Source organism: Mesocricetus auratus, unplaced genomic scaffold, assembly GCF_017639785.1.
Source record: "Mesocricetus auratus isolate SY011 unplaced genomic scaffold, BCM_Maur_2.0 Super-Scaffold_100004, whole genome shotgun sequence".
Taxonomy (NCBI): Eukaryota; Metazoa; Chordata; class Mammalia; order Rodentia; family Cricetidae; genus Mesocricetus; species Mesocricetus auratus.
The window spans coordinates 48,627,849-48,645,285 of record NW_024429189.1 but is presented as its reverse complement, the minus strand read 5'-3'; the positions used below and the strand labels follow the sequence as shown (position 1 = coordinate 48,645,285).

Below are 17,437 nucleotides of genomic sequence, written 5' to 3'. Positions count from 1 at the left end.
TGACAGCATAAACTTTAATAAGATCAAGCAAAAGCCATCATACTAAAGTTGCACAAGGCAACTCAGCAAGAGGAAAAGAGTCCCAAGAGTAGGCACAAGAATCAGAGACCCACTCTTTCTCACATTCAGGAGTTCCATAAAAATACTAAGCTAAAAGCTATAATATATACAAAGAGAACCTGGTGTAGTGCCATGTAGACACTGTCCTTGCTTCTCCAGTTTCTGAGTTCATAAGAGATTTCCTTAGTGATCCAAAGGGCCATATTCTCCCGTTGTCCTCCATCCCCTCTGGCTCTTACAATCTTTCTGCCTCCTCTTTCTTTGGGTTCCCTACGTTCTGAGGGAAGGAATTTAGTCAGGAACTCCCATTTTGACTTTCTTTTATATATTTAGTTATTCAGATTGCATTCCTTTCTCAAACACAATCACTTTCTTTAATATATTTTGTATTTCAGAAGCATACTTATTAATCAATAAACATGATGACTCTGAAGTATTTTTCTTTTGGGATCAGTGACTTATATAATGAAAACGAGTATTTCTTCTCTTAACTTCAAATTGTATAATGGCATAAACACTTTCATGTAAACACACCTGCCTTTCCTATTACTCATTTTTCATTTGAACTTTGCTCTTTGATGCAGATGAGAAGCACATGAAGCATTCAAGCTGTTTATGACTTAATAAATTTATACTTCAATTCAATAGACCCTGAAATACTTATACTTAAGTTGCTTGTTACAACAATGTTAAAAGCAAATACTTCTTAAAGTCTACTCAGCTATATATTATGTCTTATGTTTGTGATTTAAGGTACTACTGCAGTCATTGAATGTATTTTTAAGTGGGCTTGAAATATATTTTCATTTAAATTGTCCCCATTATGAACAATAAGTACTATAAAAATTATAGATGCGAATATTTTATACATGTTCTGATCTTATGAATAAAATAAACATAACTTGACCAGGGTTAGCCTAAAACCATTTACCTCACAGGAAGAACAGAAGTCATATAGTAGATGATTTCCTGATATGTAAATGGATGACAAAGGAATGGAGGTAAGGGATGTTAAGTCTTCAGTGGTGAAGAAAGATAACTATGCAGGGGTGTAGAGAATGATCAGATTAGCACAGAGGAGCAACTACAGTTCTTGTTCAGTTGAGACATGACCAGAGTTGTTGAAGAGTGAGTGAGGGCTGATCACTTTACCCTGGCATCCAAAAAATGCCACACACTAGGTGAGGTTCAGACAGATGGTTTTTGGATCATTGTAACTACTAACAGTGCCCACTTGGCTAGACATTTCATAGATCTTCCATCACTCAAATCTCAAGAACAATGTAGGTTCAGAATGAATATACTTATTTTTCAAATGGAGAAACTGAGACTAAGGTTGGGAGAGATTGACTTTGAATCTGAGTCAGCATGACTCAAAGCTTGTCTGGGAACCATAACATCATCTAATGAATGAGATTTGGCAAATAGATATTTAAGGAAGTACTTGTCAATAACCTCCTTTGCTTATTCAACCAAACTAAAGCCACACTGTCTCCTTAAGGGAACCAAAAACAACAAGAAAAGAGCTTTCATTGTAGAATATAATTGTGTGAAAAGGAAATTGAAAGCCCATTATCTTGGCTCTGGTTTCCTTCAAATCTCCGCGAATGCCACTTGTTTCCCAAGGAAAACTTAAGTTTAAGCTGTTAGTGATTTGCTTTGAGAGTGAACAAAGGAACAGAAGGAAACATTTCCAAGAAAAACTGCTCCTTAAGGTTTTATGCCTTTATGGTTATAAGAATGGAGATTGAAAGAAAAATAATTCAGAAGTCACACTGCCTATTTCCAAAATGAGGATACAAAATCAGCCAGAGGTTTGGATCCTTCTTGTTTGTGTGTGTGTGTGTGTGTGTGTGTGTGTGTGTGTGTGTGTTGCCTTTATAAAAGTGTCTATTCAACCTATTCAAGTAAAAGGAAAGTGAGGTTTCATTTTTTTAGTACATCAGGGAGTTCCAATTACTCTCAAGTGGTGTCAGGGGTGTTTTGAAACATAAATAACTCAAAAGCATTTACAAGAAATATGGACATTAATGATGTTTTCAGTAGAGAGAAACTTAAAAAGACAGTCATAGTAAGTGGCAACATCTCTAAAGGTTTGGGGAAATTGATTTAACAACAACAACAGAGAGGGGGAGAGATAGAAGATAATAATAATAATAACAATAACAATAAAAAGAGGAGGGTGAGGAGAGTTGAGGAGAGGAGAGTTGAGGAGAGGAGAGTTGAGGAGAGGAGAGGAGAGGAGAGGAGAGGACAGGACAGGACAGGACAGGACAGGACAGGACAGGACAGGACAGGACAGGACAGGAGAGGAAAGGAGAAGGGAGGAGAGGAGAGGAGAGGAGAGGAGAGGAGAGGAGAGGAGAGGAGAGGAGAGGAGAGGAGAGGAGAGGAGAGGAGAGGAGAGGAGAGGAGAAGATGGAAGCAGGAGAATATTATTCATTGTCTTGGGATGTCTCTCTCTGAGTAAAATGTTATTTCCACTGCACATATGAATACTTTCACATAGCTCTCTTAATTGCTGCATTATAAAATTCGTATTCAAATTGAAAGTCGCTTTGTACGTTTGGATTTGCACCTTATGATTTTATAGTTTATTGCATATTTTATTTTGTCTCCTTTTCTTAATTTTCCCTTAATTATATTTTTATGGTTATATTGTATGTGTGTGTGTGTGTGTGTGTGTGTGTGTGTGTGTCCAACATACCAAGGTGAAAGTAGGAGGAAAATACCACTCACAAAATGAGAGACAATTGCTTCTCCCCTCCTGTCATATAGGTTTCAGGGATCTACCAAAGTTGTCAATTGACAACAGGTGATCTTACCCACTGCTTATGTCACCAGTTCCTCCTTAATCGTTTCTGAGAAATCTTCTTTACATTAATGAAACATTTGAACCTCATAAAAACCAACAGTGTAAGAACAAATTATCATCCACACTAAATTGTGCATTCATATATCATGAGTAATTAAAATCAAAGGCCAGAATGCTGCTTTCCAAAAGCTCAGAGTAATTCAACTCCAGAGAAGAAATGAGTTTTCCTTTATTTTAATAACTTACAAAAGAATAAATTCCTAGGAAAGAACTCATGTTAAAGTAGTTGGTAGGAAGCATGTAACAACTAATGAAAAAAAAAGAGAGAGCATGAGTTTGAAAGTGATTGAGGAGTTACATATGGAAGGGTTTAGAGTGCAGAAAGGGAAGAGAAGATGATGTAATATTGATTGAAAAATAACTGGAAAAAATTAAAATTCCACAAAAAGCAGTTATCAAATTCATGGGCGAGACTATGGCTGAATTAATGAGACTTTTTTATTCTTTCACAGAGAAGAATGATAAAACACTAAGGATTGAAGTATGACTAAGGACAGAGCCTAGTGGATGAATATTTGCATCTACAAAGCCCTGGCTTCATTCTCTAGCACCAAGAAAAGGAAAGAAACAACAACAAAAAACCCAGACAAACAGAAAAAAAATACACAATCAATGGTTTTACTTCAAATAGTTAAAAAGGAGAGCACAGTAGAGATTTGCCATGTTTTATTACAAATTTAGCATTTCCTTTTCAATGATGAGATGATTCTGAGAAACCAACACTGCACAACTTAGAGAATGCAGAGATATTTGTTTCTTTAAGTAACCATTAACACACTGCTGGATGAAAAACGTTTCATATCTCATGGGGTGTTTTGAATGAAGACAACTGACATCTGCTTTATTATTGTCTTCTTGAAGTAAACTGGTCTGATCTATATACAGAAGCATGCTAAATGCAGGTTTTAAATTAGAAGCTTCCACAGACATTCCTCTTCCATTATTCCCCACTCACATTCATTCCAAGTGCAGTTAGTATTTATTTTGTACTTTTACAGAAATGCTCTCTACATTGACTTTAGAAAGTAAATCATATTAGTAGGCCAAGAGGAGTTCAGCTTTGGCAGTATCAAAATGAAAACATACATATGGTAGCAGATTCCTAGGTACTGTTAGTTTAAAAGAAAAATTGCTGTAAAATAAGTGCCTATTCTTTACTGCACGTGGTACACAGCACATTGCACTTGGTTTCAGAGTTCAGTCATGGAGGCTTCCAGGAGAGTCACAACTGCTGTGGAACTGTGGAGGATGAGACAGAAGAGCCTGCTGGAGGCGGGGCCTGGGAGTACCACTGGGTATTCAGGGCGGGGCTTGGGAGTACCACTGGGTATTCAGAAGGATGTCCAGTCCAATTATTCCCAAGAAGTCCTCTTGCTGCAGACGGGTAACTAATGGCCCCACTTCTCTTCTCTTTCACTTGTACTTTCTTCTTCTTCAGGGAATGCTGATCCATTCTGGCCTTTCAGATGCTTAACCCCTGAAATTATAGAAATTGCGCAAAATTCAAGTGAATTTTATTTCTGGTAGATCCACTGCTGAAAGAGTTAATAAAAACATGGGATGGAAAAGTTTAATTGTGTGTGTGTGTGTGTGTGTGTGTGTGTGTGTGTGCGTGTGTTTTCTCCAAGAATCTCAGCCATGTATGCTATATAAACCTTTTAATTCACTGAGCAGTAAAAACACACCCAGAAAATTTTCCATTAGAGACAGGGTATCTTTTATAATCACATCTTCTCTGTTAAGGATTACATCACAGTCTATTAAACCCCTGTTAACTAAAGATCTGCTCAGAGGCCCTTATTATAATTCTGATGTATCATTTAGTGAAAATATTGCTTTTGGCATCACCGAACACAATTACAAAGAAGGCCTTTCAAAGTCCTAATACCAAAAGGGATGTGTGCCATTTCTGTAATGTATAAACAAAAAAGTAACAGTCACAATATTGTTAGCCATATGTTTGGATCCATAACGTACCCACTGGATTATGAATTATTTTATTCAAAATTCTTCAGTAAGTATGCCTACAGAGTAGAAGAACCTATAGGCTTACCTTTGCCTAAAGATGCTGCTTAGATGGCCTGGCCTGACCTTCGATGGTGGGCTACCTTTCCACAAGGTTTTATTTTCACCTTTCATAGTAATTTCTGCTCTAAGTTTCCTCCAACCACCTCAGACACATTTAATTCTAAGCTTTTATCCTTCTGTTGTAAACATCAAAGGTCTTTCTCCTCCTCACATATCTAACCATCTTCTGCTCACCCTTCAGGTATCAGCTTGTCTCTCCTGAAGGAGAGCACAACCCCCACGTAGAGTTAGAAAGTTGCTTCCCTTATCCACCTGGTGCGTTTGATCCCTTCTTGTGTCGGTTACCTTATAGAACTTTGTTTATGTAATGTCACTTTGGAATCACAGGAAAGATATCTACCCAACAGTAAATGTTCACTAGCAAAATTAGTCTAACTGATGGACTGAATTAATGAGGAAACAGTTTAGTATGTGTCCTGCCAATTTCACAATAATTTATCTTTAGATTTCTTTTGCTATTCCAAATCTGAAATACATTATTAGAAGATTACCGCTACCTCCACATTTAACTTGCACACTTATCTTCAAATCCCCTAAACTATGATCTGTTAAGGCAACATGCCTGATGATATCTTCACATGTGATAACTGGTGTGCATTTTTATATTTTGGACATCTGTTTTATGAGATTATTCTAAGAATCATGAAAGATGTTCAAGTTATAACTGAAAAATAAAAGCGAGGCCCGGCTCGTATTTTCAGTAAAACCAAGACTCAAGAGGTATGTGAGTTTGTATGCACTGCTACCACCAGGCTCAGGATACAAATTGGCAATGATGTTTGTACTTGATGCATTATCTTGCAACAATATTTGAGCAGGTGTAATATTTAAATGTTTTAATATGCATATACAGATCACTCACAATTTCTGTTGCCACAGACTATAGAGAGAAAATTATTATTAGCAATTGGAAATTACTTTATATTACAATAAGCTACAATGAAAAGTCATCTAAATGCTGAGCAGAAAGGAAGGGAGCTCATTGAATCCAAGTAGACACTCTACTCGTGTTTTGCATGCATGGCTCAGAAAGCGTCAGAAATCCACGATGTAAATACCTGGTATGGGTGTTGAGATTCTGAGAATACGAATGATTCTCTCTCAGCTTTAAGAGTGGTAAGGTGCTAAGGGGAGTTCTAGCATATCCTAGTGTATGTGCTGGTGTATAAGACACAGGGTTCCACTGTCAAGGTATCTCAACTGAATTTCAACTTTAACTTTCAACATGCCAGTCCACACTCTCTAGCCATTCTCTCAGACATATCATAGGTTTATAGCACCAATCCCACGCTGGTGCAGAAGGCCCTTAGGGTACTATTGACAATGTTAGGTTTGAGAGGTTGACAGTCCCTCTCCAAGTTTGTACTGACTCTGGCACTCTTATTCAACAACAAGGTAATGAACTTGTGTTTGAGAATTTAAATGAGGAATGTTGATATTAATTTGGGTAAATGTAAGAAAAAAAGAAATAAAAATGCCAACATACTTAAACATTAGTCAATCATTCCCCACACTTGAAGACAGGCCTGTTTCTTATCCTGATTTGAATTGAATTTGTTTTTATGATAACAATCACCACAAATTTACATGAGACGCATTTTCTGAAATAAAATCACCCAGAAATGAAATCTTTTCAAGGGAAAAGCTTAGATGAGGCAGAGCTGGTGACAGGTTGCCATAGAGATGTCCTGTAGAACACAAATCACATAGTCTTTAGTTTCTAAAGCATGTTGTCTTAATGCCTTCTGTCAGTTGAAGAATCTATGGTTGATTAATTTCTGTCTTGAAACCCATCTGAACCACTCCTTTCCCTTTACCCATCAGCAATATTCATTTTACTATGGCCCAATTGATGTTAAAATTAAAGTATACAGTCTGCTGATATAGATTTTATAATGTCTTTCTACATAGCTTTCATTCATGTTTCATGTTTCAATTTTTAAGGTACTTATTCAATATTTGAGCATCCCCCCAGATAGAAGAGAATAAGCTATCCTGGAGACATTGGTGAAATTCTAAGACTCCATCCTGACAGACATAAGGAAAGCCTTTCCCCAATACATGGTCTATGATGGCTCACATTTCAGTCAGAATCCAGGACAAGTGTAGACTCAGTCATGACTGCACACAAACAGGAGACAAAGAAACCACAGAAACCACAATGGATATACTTTCTCCACAATAACATGAACACACAGAAAAAGAGTCATACAAAAGACTGGGCTATATAGTGTGCATTTGTAAAAATATAAAGAAATTGGAGTTGAAGGCAAAGTAGACTGAGTCAAAGAAGAAAAGAAAGACAGACAGAAAGAAAGACAGACGATGCCCAGAGCATAGCACTTTGTGACTTGTGTATGTGTATGTGTGGTGTGGTGTGGTGTGTGTGTGTGTGTGTGTGTGTGTGTGTGTGTGTGTGTGTGCGCGCGCGCGCGTGCTCTCTTAACTTTGTAAAGCAGGTGGTTTGGCAGGCAGAAACAGGAACTGCCACAATTTATCCTCAGCTTGGTCTACATAGTAAGTTCCAGACTACACAAACACACACATTATGAGGCCACTTTGGTGGTTGGTAAAGTGACCAGTTTCCACATAACACTATAGGATCTTCTCTTGCCAGCAGCAGAACATGTGACTTTATTGAGATGTTCCCAAGGACAGAGTCAGCAACAGTTTAGGAAAGAGACTTGGCCTCTTGCCTGGAGACTGTATGTATCAGAAGAACTATTCTATAAGGAACTGTACATGAAAGTAGAAAGTTTGGGATACAGAAATTTAAGAAAAGATGATAGATACTCTGACTTTCTAAAATAGTGGAGGAAAATTAAAACTGATATATATAGGTCTTATGAACAGAAATAGGGTCAATGGTTGACAGTAAGGTAAAGGGTGGATTCTGTCCAAAATAGAAAAAGACGCTCCCAAATCTCATTTGTTCAGCAAGAAACACATGCGATTTTTGCTTATTTGTTTGTTTTGTTTTTGAGCAAGGGTATCATATTATATGTAGTCCGTGCTGGTCTGGAACACACTATGTAGACCAAGTTTACTTTGAACTCATAGAATTATTCTACCTTGGCCTCCTGAAGAATGCTGGGATTGCAGACTTCAGCTACCATACCTGGCTTGAATGTATACTTTTAAAACAAATTCACAAATGCATTGGGTAAATGTACAATTAAATTTTCTTTTATTGGTACATGCACATTCTTTTTATCTTAGTAATAACTCTAAAGTCCTTAGGGAATCTATGGTGTATTTTGGAGCACCAATCACCTACTTAGAAATTTATATATATTTTTTGTTGTTGTTGTATTTGTGGCTTCTCAAGGAAAAAGCCCCACGATTTTCAACAGATCTTGGTCAGGTCTCTTATCTCCAAATAATTATAAATATGAATATTAACTAATCAAATCTGTGTGGTTTAAAGAGGAAAGTAAAATTTCCTGAGAAACTATTAAATAAACTGAGACACAAACTTTAGCCCTTTACTCCAGTTGGGAGCCCTTTGCCTGGGTAGAGTGTTATCCTCCACTATCAATGATCTTTTACAAAGTTAGAACCAGAAAGAAAATACAGTGACTCAAGATCATGGGGCTTTTTTCATCTTCAAACTAGATTTAACTGTAACCTATCCCATACTGTTGGTTTTAGTGTAATCAAAACGATGTTGAATTTAATCTAACTTGTAGACACTCTTTAAACATGACCAGGCTACAAATAGAGATCGTGTTATGAGAAAAGAGGAAGCTTTTTCTGCTGTATACAAAACTTTGAACAGGATGCTAGACATGAACAATGTGGTCATTTAATCTTCAGAGACAAAATCAAGCAGTTTTATTTAAATATAATAAACCCCATCTGGGAAAGAGACAAAACTAGAGATCAGATAGGATGTGGGATTAGGAGTGACGCTGTGCACATGATTTAATTTAGTGGAAAACTATTATAGATGAGTCGAACAAGCCATGCTGATGAGTATAACAGTGCTCCAACTTAAGGAATAGCAATTTAGACAGCCATTTATAGAGCAATAAGCTGGTTAATAACCAGCTTGGTGTCTAAGCAAATATTACTAGCAAAATATATTGAACAAGCCTTAGTTTTTCTGAAAGCCTTTTGTGTACAAAGGAATGACATCTGTGGTCTTAGCAAAACCACTTACTAATAGTTCAATGTATTTAAAATGTAGTGTTAGATAGAGTCTATTTAATCATTAATGTTAATACTCAGAATAGCCTCTCAGTAAAGTCCTGTTATTTCTTAAAATGGAAATGAGTTTTGCATTTCCTAAAATGCCATCATATATTCTGCATTTTGTTTAATACTTTACCATTCATTTTTAATAGAAATATATTAACACACTAAAGTCAGAGAGATCAAGTGATATATTGGTATTATTCCCCCAAAGGTGTATGTATCATACATTAGACTTACTACAAATATGTATACTCCTACTTTATTTGAAGTAAACTTGGTATAGATGACATACTCAACCACTGCTTTAAGACAGTGAAGGCAACATAGTCAACTTCTATTCTAATACAGTGAGCACTCCACAGCATAAACTGCAAGTCAATACATGACCATTTTACTTATTTGTTCTCCATTTCACATGGGAGTAGGGACATATTTTTATATTTATGCATATTTTTATCTAGCAAGTACTTTGCCAAAGCCATTGGACAAAAGTAAAGTCAAGATGAAAAGATTAACAAGAAGTAGTATGAAACAAGTGAAGAACACGTTCCATAAAACCACTATCAGATGTGAGCTCAGATGACACCTTTGGACAGAGCCTGGTTTCACTTGGCAAAATGTGAAGACCCACACATTTATCAGCAAGGTTGAGGCTGGCGTCAGGAAAGAATATGAAAATGAACGCGTGTATGTGTTTTGGAGAACCTATGGCCTGCCTAGATTCATACATACACACGTACACATATTTGTGCTTTTTCAGCACGCACGCACGCACGCACACACACACACACACACACACACACACACACATACACAGTTAATCTTGTTGCTATGAATTTAGAATCACACAGAAGACATTTCTAGATACAATGGTGTTCATGGAACGACATCTAGTAATGGCAGTGTAGAGGACTTTATCTTCCAGGTAAGGCACTTTCTGCTGGGGTGATACTTACCACAGCCTCATATCAATGGGTATCCCATTTAAGGAGCATTACCAAGCTGTAACTGAAGCTTGTTTAAGGAGCCCTTTGGTAACCTCATCTCAAGGAGGGAAGGCACTGCGTAGGTTACAGATGTCTTCATTCAGTGATAAATGTTCTGATTTTGAATTAATAATTTTTAATTTTAGTGTTAAATATCAGTCACTGGTACTTTTTATTGAATATGAATATTCCAAGTTCAACTGTCTCAGACACAATGGAGAGAGGTATTTTGAGAACCTGTCTATCTGAAAGGATGATCTGACCTGGAATTTTAAAATGTGTCTATGTGGAGAGATCTTTGGGAATGAGGAAGTTAATAATTCCTGACTCAAATCTATAATAACCAAGACTGTATGGTATTGTTGAAAATTAACACATCTAACAGTAGAACAGAAATGGCTCTATGTAAGTGTAGTCAACAACCTTTGACGTAAGGAGAAAAGGCAACAAAATGCAGCTAAGACAGTTTTTCCAACAATTGCCTAGAAAAACTGAACATCATATGCAAAATATCCCAAACTTAATATGAAATGCAAATTTAAAAGTCCTAGAAAATAACAGAGAAGCAAATCTTCAGTCTAGTAATGATTTTAGACACAACACCAGAGACATGGTCTCTGAGAACAAAACACTTGATAATCTGGTCTTTATTACAAGTAGGAAGTTCTGCTTTGTAGATTCAAAGTCCCGGAAAGGAAGGCAAGCTACAGACCTTGTAAATAGAAAGTGCAACAAAGACACAACTGTTAAAAGTCTAATTTGTAAATAAATACACAAAAGGACCCCTGAGCCCCAACATTAAGTAACAGAACAATATGGATAATATGGATAAATACCTAAATGTGTCCTCACAAAAGAAAATATACAGATAGATCATGAGCATATCCAAGGATATTCCATATTACATGCAATTAGAAAACTTCAGATTAAAACAATGAGATGCCACTACACATACAAAAGACTGGCGAACGTTGAATTACTGATAATGATAAGACATAGAAGAATGTTTATTTCTCACTGGAAGAAATTGAAACTGGCACTCACATTCCAAGACATTTTAACTGACATGTTTCAGAAACTAATCATACTCTTTGAGCTGGAGAGATGGCTTATCAGTTAAAAGCACTTACTGAGCTTCCAAATGACCTGAGTTCAATTCCAATCATGCACATGAATGCTCACAACTGCCTTTTACTTCAGTTCCAGGGGATTCAAAGTCTTTTTCTAACCTCAGCATGTGCTAGGCACATATATTTTACACAGACATGTGTACCTGAAAACATCCATACACATAAAACAACAATTTTAAAATAAAAATTAACCATACTCTTACCATACCATGCAGAAACTTCTCTGAGGTAGTTACTGAAATGGATTTTTAAAACTTGTCTCTATAAACACAGGGCAAAACAGAACTAATATCTAATTATCAAGAGATTCTTTGGTTAAATAAATAATCGGTGATGTGTCCAGGTAGTAGAATATTGTGCACTATTTAAAAAGAAAAAGAAAAAATGCCACGAAAGACAAAGGGTAAACATGTAAGGATATTACATGTTTAGTGTAAAGATCTAATAAAAATGCAACACTATATGATTTCAATGATATGACATTCTGGAAATAAACAAGACTGCAAAGGCAGGTTAGAGATTCCTAGGGTTAAATGAGGAGGGATGGACAGACAAAGCATTTTATGGCAGTGAAACCAGCCTAGACTGTATTACTCTAGTAGATACATATAACATATATTGTTCCAGGTTCATAGCATATACACAAGAGTATCCTCAATTTAACCCATTGGTTTGCTGCAATGACACTGTAAATGTAAACCTGTCAACTGTAACTGATGTGTCACTACTGTGCAGGATTTGGATAACAGGGACTATGGGTTCAGGTTTAGGAACAAAGGTTATGGGGAACTCTATACTTCCTCTTCATTTATTTCTTTGAGCCTAAAACTACTCTAAAATTAGTTTAATTATCTAAAAATTATGTTAGATTTGATGTTAAGAATAGTATGCTGTGAGGCAAAGGTTTGACAGCCTTTGCAGGGGGAACTCGGAGGTGAACACTGAGCTTCAGTTTTACATGAAGGCTTCTCATTGATGTGAGGCCATTCCTTACTAACTCAGTCTTTTTTACTTTCACCATATTTTTACAATTTAGTCTTGGCATTTCAGAATTTATTCTTTTCATCTTGATCATACAATCTGTTGACATAACTATTCTATTTTTTATCTGCTATATTTGTACCATACCATTTGTAATGTCTCCTTTTTCATTTATAAATTTACCTGTATGAATCCTATTGCTTCAAATTTGTGTTCATATAAAGATATGCTGATTTATCTTCTCAAAAACCAACACTTCATTCTGCAGATCTTAACTGCTGTGTGGCTAGTATTGGTGTATTTATTTTTACTTTGATCTTTATTATTTCCTTCATCCTGTTTTCTTTGGATTTAGTTTTTCGTTTATTTTTCTAGGTGTTTGAGGTGCACCATTGGGCTGCCTATTTGAATGTCCCTTTTCTTTAGTATAGGCTTTTATTTTTATAAACTCTCCTTTTATAATTATTTTTCTGTATGCCAACAGTTAGATTCATATATATATATACATATATATGTATATTTCCAGTTTTATTTCTGTTAACATACCATTATATTTCCCTTTCATCTCTTCTTATATTCATAGGTTGTTCAAAAATAATTTAATTTCCACATACTTGTTAATTTTTCAAAATTATTTTGGAATTTTATCCTTTATAATACTGTGGTATGAAAAGTTACTTCATGTTGAAGAAAACCCTGGATGAACTCTCAATATCTTGAGAATTAGAGTCAGACTCCTTATCAAACACCTGAAGAATCTTTATAATTAAACTCTGTCTACTCACTTGGTGAGACTTTTGCACATAGACCGTCTACAGTCTTGGGGCCCTGTTTCCCTGTGCCCTCCCCACAAAATTCTCCTTTCTTTGAGGGACCCATATAGTGAGTTCCTTCACCTCACCCAAGTAGACAGTCTTCATTTCAGAGTGGCCTCCATAAACGTCTCATATAAAATCATGTTTTGCTCTGTGGGTATATTTGAGACCACCACAGCCATCAGATTGATGGACTACAGGAGGCAAGAAGGTAGTTTGGTTCAACATGGTTCAATAACTGATGCTGGTTCAAACTCTGAGAGTCAGACCCTGAATAATTCATTTTAGGCATATTTAAACACAATATGACTTACACACAAACACAACTTTCTAGTGATAAGTCAACCCTGTGTACACAATAAACCTTAAGGCATGACTACATCAAAACTCTTTGTAAAGCACATATGATATTTTCTATAAAGATAGTTTCTATATATTGATACAAACAAGTTCAAGAGCCTCTGGAGTAGGCTACGATATGATCTCAGACACACACACAGTGCAAAGGTCACTGGGCTATTATCCACATGCATTCCCAGCCTTCTAGAGGGAAAGGATGTTACACTTTTCGCTCTTTGAAGAGATAACCCTGTGTGTTTAACATTCTTGGTTCCCCTAGTCTGTTTATGTAAGCACAAAGAACTATATACATACCCCCTTCACTGTTCTTTCCTCAGTATTTATTTCTGTACATATTTGCTTGTTTTCAGACTCATGGAATATGCCTCCCTCCGTCAGATTGTTAGAAAGATACAACTAGAACCAATACATTCTTTTATTCACTGACTAATCAGTTAGAGTCTGGATGAATGAAGATCACTTATGCCCAAGACATTTTAACTAATAAAATGACTAGCTTTGATTTTACCTTCATTGAAACTCTTTCCTATTTTAAGTATGGATAGAATTAAATGGAGTATATTTTTCCAACAAGTAAACATCTTTCCAATGAACTCAATCATGCTCCATGTGTTAGCTTATTCATCTTAGGCTTCCACATAATCTTAGTTCACCAATCCAGACATTTTCTGCACTTCTATTTGGTGGCAAGGAAACTTTCAAAGAAAGAGAAAGAGGGGGGAGGAAGAAAGAAAGAAAGAAGAAAAGAAAGAAAGAGAATTTTAAAGATGTAAGCCTGAAATAATACTTTCTCTGTATTTATTATTGCCTTGATCACTAAGCACAATTAATCTCATTGTACATATGGTTTTTTCCAGGGAAGCGTTGTAAATGAATCTAAGTGTTTCGGTCACCTCCGCAATTCTTTCATTACTTAAAACTCTTTCACTGGAGAGTGAACTCTGATGCATTAGTGTCAGTATCTTCCCAGTCCTCTCCATATCCCTAGGCTATTTTCTTCTGTGCTCTGTGGCTGCTTTAGCTCAGTTGGTCTCTCACACCCCAGCCTGATGACGCCCAGGAAACATCTGAATGAGCAGATTGTTCTGTTTTTTTTTTTTTTTGGTTTTTTTTTTTGTCCTTTGCTGACCTATGGGTACACAGGTCAGGCAGCTGCTTGGCTGACCTGTCTCCTCTCCCGGATTTACAGCTGTTCCCAGGCAGCCTTGCTCCCTGACTGGCCCTCTCAGTAACAGCAATTCACCATTCTCACCACAGGGCTCCCTGGCCCACTTCCCTCTTTGGTTTGCTGTCCTTCCTTGGTCTCATTCTGTATTTGCCTTCCATACATAAAAGTGCCGTTCTGCTTGCTTTCAGAAAGATTTCTAACCAGCTCCCATGAGCTTGTGCCTTTATTCTTTTCCTTTGTAAAGTTTAAGTATACGTGATGCAGAGAGCCATTTATTACTCAAGTTTGCTGAGGAAGAGTAGTTTTACATTGACCAAATGAAGGCAAAACTCAGCACAGTCTCTGCTTAAAAGATAATTTCCTATTATTCAATGGTAGTAGCTAGAAGGTGTTCCGTTGCCCCATTTACTTGGTCTTCCAAAACTAGTATCATTTACTTGGGATTGCTTTTTTTAAAATCATCCATTCATTCATTTAGACCTTTTGACACAGGGTCTCCTATAGCCCAGGCTGGCCTCCAACTTACTATGTAAGTAAGGATGGCCTTGAATTCTTGATCCTACCTCTACTTTTCAAGTGCTGGGAATGATTGTTATGACTATTCCCCCACGTTAAAACCATTATAATAATAATTTTGTGGTTTTTAAAATATAAATTTTTGAATTCCAAAATACTTCTGGAAAGGCACACTGTTACTTTCATTGTAGATGTGCTATATTGTTGGTAAAAGTTTATCATCTCCCAAAGGTGCTTTATAAAAATCTTAGGCTGTATCGAGAATATTGATATCTTTTCAAAGACCAGGTAGAATTTCTTTAAAACTCCAGCTGGAAGAAGAGTTCTCAAGCAAGAACTCCCTAGATGACTGAGGTCTTTGCAATCCATTCCTCAAACTTGCTGTGCACCTAATCTATTTACCTTAACTTGGAAATTTATTCTTATTTTGCTATGTTGTATACAGCGAACTTGTACTTTGTTCCTCCTCTTCCTGCTCCTGCCTCCCAAATACTTGTTAAAGGCTGGTCACGGTACAATGTGGAGCTGTGAACTATTGGGAATGTAATGAAGTTGTTAGTGTTTGTTGAACGTGCACAAAGTCAATCCTTAGTGATTCACCAAAATGTGTATCCCCATCCACTGCCTGGCTCTCATGCTGCCTCGCTCTGACTACTGGGTGAGTCATTGTCTTTCCCCCATGACCTTGCTGAAACAAGTCATCATGGCAGAATATTGAATTATAGGGGTAAGATGTCACTTGTTTTTGCTTTAAGGCGAAAGCCAAGGACCTGCGGTGAGGTTAAGTTGGCAAGCAGAGGCAAGAGAGGGGTGGGGCAGGCTTTGATTCTGTTTGATGAGGCTCAGCTTTTTTTCCAGAAGTTTTATTTCCTCTAATGACATGAAAAAATGAATATTTTTTCTGACATTTCACTTTGGCCTAAGTTAATTTTGTTAGGTTGTTGACATGTGAAATTCAAAGTATCTATCTATTCCTTTCCCCCGTAGTTTCTATTCTTACTGGAGTCTCCTTTTGAGGTGGAAAAGGGAATAGGAAAGGCAATTTGTGTGTGTGTGTGTGTGTATGTGTGTGTGTGTGTCTGTGTGTGTTGCACCTCCTTAAAACTGGGATTATGACCATGTGTCATCACATCTAACTTTTTACAAATTTGAACAATTTTATTATTTGCATGTGTAATGGGTTATAAAGTAATAGAGACAACTCCTTATGTCAATAACTCATTTGGCCCAATAGTTGGTGAACAACATACAGTTTTGTGATAGTCCAGTAAGTATTGTGAAGGGGATGAGAGTTTTGAGGATAAAGCATGGGATGGCTAGCCATTGGAAGTTGACAATGGCCAACTGAGAGCAATTGTCAAAGCTGATCTCTGTAACAGCCATAGGGATAAAAAGCCCAGAAACTTCTCCAGTAAGAGAAATACTTAGATTAACAATTATGGGATAAATACTTAAGTCAGATCTAGCCAGTAAGAAACAAGCAAGGCCAACAGCTTCATAATTAATACCACATCTTGTGTGTTATTTGGGGACTACAACGTGGCAGAGCCCAGGCAACTGGCAGGGGGAACAATAAATCTGCTGGCAAGAAAAAGGCCTCTCTCAACAGATCCCCTTATAGCTAGCTTCTTGAGAAATTACCAAAGAATGCAATACAGAACTTTAAATGGTCATTGGACAGTTGAAGCAAATTGGAAAGCTGAAAAAGCTCAAATAATGACCATTCATTCATGGGCTGACTAACTCTTTTTAAAGTATTGCTTTGGACTGTTGTCCTTTCTTAGTCAATGAAACAAACCATTTCTTGATAAGACTATGACACACCAGAATGAGTTGACTGTATATGGTAACCAGTGAGGACCCTCTCAGTGGTAGGAAGAAGAAATAGCTACAAAGCCAAACTTGCTCCAGAGTGTGTGTGGGGGGGTGTCATGGTGACATTGGTGATATGATCTACCATAGCTTTCTGAATCTTCATGAAACTATCTGAGAAGGATGTTCGGCAGGTTGGTAAGATGAATCCAAAATTGCAACACCATCATCTGGCATTGGAAAGCAGAAAAAATCTATTCTACATGACAATGCTTGACCAAATATAGAAAAATCAATACTTCAAAAGTTGAATGAATTGGGTTAAGACCTTTTGCATCTTCCACCATAGTCAAATGAGCTTTACAACCAATGACCATGTTTTCAGGAACCAGGAAAACTTTTTGCAAGGAAAATACTTCTATAACTAGCAAGATGCTGAAAACACTTTC

The 17,437-nt window shown here is 36.8% G+C and overlaps 1 protein-coding gene across 3 annotated transcripts in view; it reads right to left on the bottom strand.

The window, feature by feature from the left end:
* Ppp1r1c (protein phosphatase 1 regulatory inhibitor subunit 1C) overlaps positions 1 to 17,437 on the bottom strand; it is a 112,802-nt gene that overhangs the window by 3,017 nt on the left and 92,348 nt on the right. For 2 of the 3 annotated variants that reach the window (XM_040745690.1, XM_005064620.4), the window contains exon 5: positions 3,538 to 4,412. The exons of the other annotated variant lie outside the window; for it this stretch is intronic. In XM_040745690.1, the coding sequence (XP_040601624.1) occupies positions 4,398 to 4,412 (15 nt within the window). In that variant the 3' untranslated portion in view covers positions 3,538 to 4,397. Of the gene's footprint in view, positions 1 to 3,537; positions 4,413 to 17,437 lie in introns of those variants that run through there. 3 annotated transcript variants of the gene reach the window in all.